The 7,579-nt window shown below is 40.5% G+C and overlaps 1 protein-coding gene across 1 annotated transcript in view; it reads right to left on the bottom strand.

Moving 5' to 3' along the window:
• Positions 1 to 4,115: 4,115 nt before the first annotated feature.
• mafk (v-maf avian musculoaponeurotic fibrosarcoma oncogene homolog K) overlaps positions 4,116 to 7,579 on the bottom strand; it is a 38,951-nt gene continuing 35,487 nt past the window's right edge. Inside the window, exon 3 of the mRNA XM_061982023.2 lies at positions 4,116 to 7,541. Coding sequence (XP_061838007.1) covers positions 7,104 to 7,541 — 438 coding nt within the window. The 3' untranslated portion in view covers positions 4,116 to 7,103. The remainder of the gene's footprint in view (positions 7,542 to 7,579) is intronic.

Genomic DNA, 7,579 nt, shown 5'->3' with positions numbered 1-7,579 from the left:
CCTTGGATAGGTCAATAATTCATAATAACATTGATTTTGATTCAATATTATGTTTTGAGCAATGACAGTTTGAAAGAAAAAAAAACAGCTTTGTTTTATTAGTCAACATTGCAACTTTTTCTAAATTACATTTAACCTTTTTTATTTCACTTTTGTTTATTTTAATAGTATTTTTAGAATGTGCCGTGGGCCTTTAAAACATTAGCTGTGGGCCGCAAATGGCCTCCGGGGCACACTTTTGACACCCCTGCTACAGATAATAAAAAATTAAATGTGATAAATATATGGATAAAACGCAGAGCCTGGCGACGCACGCGCGTTTATTATAACTCTCTCTCTCTCTCTCTCTGTCTCTGCCCCTCCCTCACCAATGCTGCTGCACGCACAGTTTGTTTTGTTTTTAACCCCTTCTTAACCCTGAATGCACATTGAAAATACACGCAACTTTTGAGGCACTTAAGAAACTCCGCCCTGACAGCTCCGCAAAATAGGACATGTCCGGTAAAAAGAGGACGTATGGTCAGTCTATCGTAGCCCGTTAGCTGCTAACATGCCGTGTGGTGTGCATTGTTTACACAACGTGCGTTACCCTACTTAATATGTCCGTGCGGTACACCTCCGAACCGAACCGGAACCCCCGTACCGAAACGGTTCAATACAAATACCCGTACCGTTACACCCCTACGTGATCACAATATGCAGAGCGGGAGGCAGTGTGCAGGTAAAAAGGTGTCTAATGCTTAAACCAAAAATAAACAAAAGGCGAGTGTCGCTAAGAAAAAGGCATTGAAGCTTAGGGATGGCTATGCAAAATGAAGCTAAAACTGAACTGGCTGCAAATTAAACAAAAACAGAATGCTGGACGACAGCAAAGACTTACTGTGGAGCAGCAGACGGCGTCCACAAAGTACATCCGTACATGACATGACAACACCAAAATAGGAGCGCAAGACAAGAACTAAAACACTACACACAGGAAAACAGCAAAAAACTCCAAATAAGTCACAGGGTGATGTGACAGGTGGTGACAGTACACCTACTTTGAGACAAGAGCTATATTGATGCATGCTTGGTTATGATTGGAATTCATATCCAACAATTGCCAGAACGACTTTTTACTGTTTCGGTTTTTTTTATGTTTTCTTCGAGAGATTTTTTTAAATGTGCCTTGGCTCAGAAAAGGTTGAAAAACACTGCTATAGAATCGCCTCAGAGAATAAATAGCGTGTGAATGCTGAAAGATGCCTTCAATGCCATTGGGGGAAATAAAGAGTGGCATCACAGCATACCATAGCAACCCCCAGATACTGTGCACATATGCCCCCCCGGGTGACTAAGTTTGGTAAGTGCTGCTACTGGTTTTCAACATGTTGTTGTTGAAAGGCGAATATTTTGAAGCCATTAAATGCTGGGGCTGAACAAAACATTTCTAACGAGCAGACCATTTATTTTGTCCTATTTTGGATTGACTTTTAGTATAATCACATAAAATACAGTACAGGCCAAAAGTTTGGACACACCTTCTCATTCAATGTGTTTTCTTTATTTTCATGACTATTTACATTGTAGATTGTCACTGAAGGCATCAAAACTATGTGGAGTTATGTACTTAACTAAAAAAAAATAACTGAAAACATGTTTTATATTCTAGTTTCTTCAAAATAGCCACCCTTTGCTCTGATTAGTGCTTTGCACACTCTTGGCATTCTCTCCATGAGCTTCACTTCACAGGTGTCATAGTGTTGATGCCTTCAGTGACAATCTACAATGTAAATAGTCATGAAAATAAAGAAAACGCATTGAAGTGAGAAGGTGTGTCCAAACTTTTGGCCTTGTACAACATCTTACGATTACAAGAAAAATGTTGAAATGTTTTACTTCATTTACCAATGTTTATGCTTGAAAATGCTGAATTTAGGCCAAAATATGCTTTAAAGGAATTCGGAGATAAAGGGTGGATGCCAACTTCCGAGCACAATGTAGTACGAGAATCGTGTCAGAAAGTCTACATTTGACAGGAAAAAATCTTTGATGCAAATAATAGAGGGGAATGTCCAAACTGACCAAAAAAGTGTTGAACTGGTAGCATTCTCGGATTAAGGTAAAAACTTGCTGAAAAAGGTCACAATACAATTTATCTTTAATTGATTCCAGGCCTGAACTGGGTAAATTAATTTCTGTAAGCCAGGAATTATTATGAATCGAATATTTTCATAACAGTTTGGGACGTTCTAAATAAAGTTGTCGACATTCTAAGAGCCTTTTCGACATGAAAATCAAATATATTGATCAATCAGGCTGGGCCAATCATAGGCCCCGATACTGAACAGCACACTGATTGTGTCTCATCCAGTGGCCGATACTCTGGGATTGATATTTTTACTTCATTTACCAATGTTTATGCTTGAAAATGCTGAATTTAGGCCTAAATATGCTTTAAAGGAATTCGGAGATAAAGGGTGGATGCAATCTACCGAGCACAATGTAGTACGGGAATCGTGTCGGAAAGTCTACATTTGACGGGAAACAATCTTTGATGCAAATAATAGAGGGGAATGTCCAAATTGACCAAAAAAGTGTTGAACTGGTAGCATTCTCGGAATAAGGTAAAAACTTGCTGAAAAAGGTCACAATACAATTTATCTTTAATTGATTCCAGGCCTGAAATGGGTAAATTAATTTCCGTAAGCCAGGAATTATTATGAATCGAATATTTTCATAACAGTTTGCGACGTTCTAAATAAAGTTGTCGACATTCTAAGAGACTTTTCGACATGAAAATCAAATATATTGATCAATCAAATATAGTAATGCTGCCTCAGGCTGGGCCAATCATAGGCCCCGATACTGAACAGCACACTGATTGTGTCTCATCCAGTGGCCGATACTCTGGGATTGATATTTTTACTTCATTTACCAATGTTTATGCTTGAAAATGCTGAATTTAGGCCTAAATATGCTTTAAAGGAATTCGGAGATAAAGGGTGGATGCAATCTACCGAGCACAATGTAGTACGGGAATCGTGTCGGAAAGTCTACATTTGACGGGAAAAAATCGTTGATGACAATAATAGAGGGGAATGTCCAAACTGACCAAAAAAGTGTTGAACTGGTAGCATTCTCGGAATGAGGTAAAAACTTGCTGAAAAAGGTCACAATACAATTTATCTTAATTGATTCCAGGCCTGAACTGGGTAAATTAATTTCCATAAGCCAGGAATTATTATGAATCGAATACCAATGTTTATGCTTGAAAATGCTGATTTTAGGCCAAAATATGTTTTAAAGGAATTCGGAGATAAAGGGTGGATGCAATCTACCGAGCACAATGTAGTACGAGAATCATGTTGGAAAGTCTAAATTTGACGGGAAAAAATCTTTCATGCAAATAATAGAGGGGAATGTCCAAATTGACCAAAAAGTGTTGAACTGGTAGCATTCTCGGAATAAGGTAAAAACTTGCTGAAAAAGGTCACAATACAATTTATCTTTAATTGATTCCAGGCCTGAACTGGGTAAATTAATTTCCGTAAGCCAGGAATTATTATGAATCGAATATTTTCATAACATTTTGCGACCTTCTAAATAAAGTTGTCAACATTCCAAGAGCCTTTTCGACATGAAAATCAAATATATTGATCAATCAAATATAGTAATGCTGCCTCAGGCTGGGCCAATCATAGGCCCCGATACTGAACAGCACACTGATTGTGTCTCATCCAGTGGCCGATACTCTGGGATTGATATTTTTACTTCATTTACCAATGTTTATGCTTGAAAATGCTGAATTTAGGCCAGAATATGCTTTAAAGGAATTCGGAGATAAAGGGTGGATGCCAACTTTTGAGCACAATGTAGTACGAGAATCATGTCGGAAAGTCTACATTAGACGGGAAAAAATCTTTGATGCAAATAATAGAGGGGAATGTCCGAACTGACCAAAAAGTGTTGTACTGGTAGCATTCTTGGAATAAGGTAAAAACTTGCGAGGGGAATGTCCGAACTGACCAAAAAAGTGTTGAACTGGTAGCATTCTCGGAATAAGGTAATAACTTGCTGAAAAAGGTCACAATACAATTTATCTTTAATTGATTCCAGGCCTGAAATGGGTAAATTAATTTCCGTAAGCCAGGAATTATTATGAATCGAATATTTTCATAACAGTTTGCGACGTTCTAAATAAAGTTGTCGACATTCTAAGAGACTTTTCGACATGAAAATCAAATATATTGATCAATCAAATATAGTAATGCTGCCTCAGGCTGGGCCAATCATAGGCCCCGATACTGAACAGCACACTGATTGTGTCTCATCCAGTGGCCGATACTCTGGGATTGATATTTTTACTTCATTTACCAATGTTTATGCTTGAAAATGCTGAATTTAGGCCAAAATATGCTTTAAAGCAATTCGGAGATAAAGGGTAGATGCAATCTACCAAGCACAATGTAGTACGAGAATCATGTCGGAAAGTCTAAATTTGACGGGAAAAAATCTTTGATGCAAATAATAGAGGGGAATGTCCAAACTGACCAAAAAAGTGTTGAACTGGTAGCATTCTTGGAATAAGGTAAAAACTTGCTGAAAAAGGTCACAATACAATTGATCTTTAATTGATTCCAGGCCTGAACTGGGTAAATTAATTTCCGTAAGCCAGGAATTATTATGAATCGAATATTTTCCTAACAGTTTGCGACATTCTAAATAAAGTTGTCAACATTCCAAGAGCCTTTTCGACATGAAAATCAAATATATTGATCAATCAAATATAGTAATGCTGCCTCAGGCTGGGCCAATCATAGGCCCCGATACTGAACAGCACACTGATTGTGTCTCATCCAGTGGCCGATACTCTGGGATTGATATTTTTACTTCATTTACCAATGTTTATGCTTGAAAATGCTGAATTTAGGCCAAAATATGCTTTAAAGGAATTCAGAGATAAAGGGTGGATGCCAACTTCCGAGCACAATGTAGTACGAGAATCATGTCGGAAAGTCTACATTTGACGGGAAAAAATATTTGATACAAATAATAGAGGGGATTATCCAAACTGACCAAAAAAGTGTTGAACTGGTAGCATTCTCGGAATAAGGTAAAAACTTGCTGAAAAAGGTCACAATACAATTTATCTTTAATTGATTCCAGGCCTGAAATGGGTAAATTAATTTCCGTAAGCCAGGAATTATTATGAATCGAATACCAATGTTTATGCTTGAAAATACTGATTTTAGGCCAAAATATGCTTTAAAGGAATTCGGAGATAAAGGGTGGATGCCAACTTCCGAGCACAATGTAGTACGGGAATCATGTCGGAAAGTCTACATTTGACGGGGGGGAAAAAATCACAATATTATGAAAAAAAAGAAGAATATTTTTCCATGAAGTGATTTCTCCAAAAATAGAGATATTTGATTTGATAGTCAATCAGATTTTTTTTTTAAATGAATAATTGTGCAAAGTCATTTCACTGAATAAATCGGTACAGCATACTTGCCAACCTTGAGACCTCCGAATTCGGGAGATTGGGGTGGGTGGAGGGGGGGCAGGATTAAGAGTGGAGGAGTATATTTATAGCTAGAATTGACTGAAATTCAAGGATTTATTTTATATACCGTATTTTTCGGACTATAAGTCGCATTTTTTTTCATCCAGTGCGACTTTTATATATGGTTTTTCCTTTTTTATTATGCATTTTCGGCAGGTGCGACTTATACTCCGAAAAATACGGTATATATATATATTTATTTTATACTGTATATTCATTTATTTACACATATACACACACATAACACTCATCTACTCATTGTTGTATTTGAAAGTGCAATGCTTTGCAGCCAGTAGCACAGCCTTTGAAGGAGCATAGGTATGAGCAGCATCTGTGACATTAAATTTGCAGGAAAAAAGTGAGTTTAGGGGTTGAATTGTCCATCCTCGTTCTATTCTCTGTCACTATCTTTTTTTGGACATTACTACTTGCCGTAGTTTTTGAATCGGGATGTTGTGTGTCATTGTATTAACGTGCCGGCTGGAACAAACACACGCTGAGAAATAGCTCCGTGCCTGCCTACTTTATGGGTTATAGATACACCTATGGATAACGGAGACATATATAATAGTCTCCTTCTTGTTGTGTGTGTAGTTGCGAACTCTCCAAAAGCCGTAGATGTTATAACATGGTTAGAGCAGTGGTTCTTAACCTGGGTTTGATCGAACCCTAGGGGTTCGGTGAGTCGGGCTCAGGGGTTTGGCACAGGTCAAGACACACCCGACTAATCGTGTAAATAAAAACGTCTCCTCGCTCAGGTCCGGCTGGAAATCGGGAGAAATTCGGGAGAACGGTCGTCCCGGGAGAGGCACTTAAATTCGGGAGTCTCCCGGAAAATTCGGGAGGGTTGGCAAGTATGCGGTACAGGTGAACGTGGTTGTAATATTACGAGAATAAATAGAAAAATATATCTAATTTGATGTAAATAACATCAAAGTGGTCATTTTAGGACAAGAAGTTGTAATATCGCAGAGAACAAAGTTGTGTTTCTTCAGTGGTATCTGCGCGGAAAGCTTTTCTCTCGGCATTCACACAGTAAGTGCTCTGGTAAAGGACCTCGAATTCTGTTTGCTTACAATTGTTTGAAAAACTGCACCTGACAGTTTCCTCTCAAGTGCTCAAGGGAAGTGATTTGTAAACTCCAGCAAAAAGAAAACCTCTGTTTGACAGGACGGAGTCAACAGGAACGCGTTAAGGCAAGACGGTTCAAAGGCTCAAAAAAGGACGGGTTTTAAAAGAAGACCGTGGACTCTTTTAGTATCCAAGCTGTGCTGATGTGTTCTTCGGACAAGAAGAGATCTGCTAGGACGGCTTTAAGGCGGCGGCTCCTCTTACAAGACCGAGAAAGTAATGGTCGGGAATGTTGCGCCGTCGTGTAAACTGCGAGGGAAGGAGCCAAAGCCGCCCTGGTACTGGATGGATGTCCCGTATGTGGGCAACATTCTGATGTGGACCCACTTTGAAGGGTTAGGGTTAGAAAAAGGTGTCCTCCAGGTCTGACGACTGAGCTTCCTCTCAGTGCAGGCAGGAAGAGGACAGCCCAGTCCAGTCGAGACTAGGACGGCGCCGAGAACGGGGCGTGGCCAGAGTTGTTGTGGTTGGTGGACTTGACGATGGTGATGACGCTGGTGGTGGCCACCTTGCCCGGCGACAGGGGCCCGCGGGTCACAGTCCTGGCGAAGCATTGCAGCGCCTCGTACTTGGCCCTCAGGGCGTCCAGCTCCAGCCTCATGCTGGCGTTCTCCCGGGCCAGCTTGTCCACCTCGCGCTGCAGCTCCGTCTTCTGCCGCTCCAGCTCCTCCTTCTGGGTGACGCGCTTGATGCGGCAGCTGGCGGCGTAGCCTCGGTTCTTGAGCGTCCGCCGCCGCTGCTTCAGCCGCACCACGTCGTCCTTGGTCAGCCCGCGCAGGTGCTGGTTGAGCTCCCGCACGGACATGGCCACCAGCTCGTCGTCGCTGAGGGCCGGGGCATTCTCGCCCGCCTCCTTCTTGACCTGGGACCAAAAACAAAGGGTCTTGACGACCATCCAAG

This window comes from Nerophis lumbriciformis, linkage group LG24, assembly GCF_033978685.3.
Source record: "Nerophis lumbriciformis linkage group LG24, RoL_Nlum_v2.1, whole genome shotgun sequence".
NCBI classification, from domain to species: domain Eukaryota; kingdom Metazoa; phylum Chordata; class Actinopteri; order Syngnathiformes; family Syngnathidae; genus Nerophis; species Nerophis lumbriciformis.
Note: the sequence above shows the minus strand (reverse complement) of the source record. Positions and strands in the feature narration are given on the sequence as shown.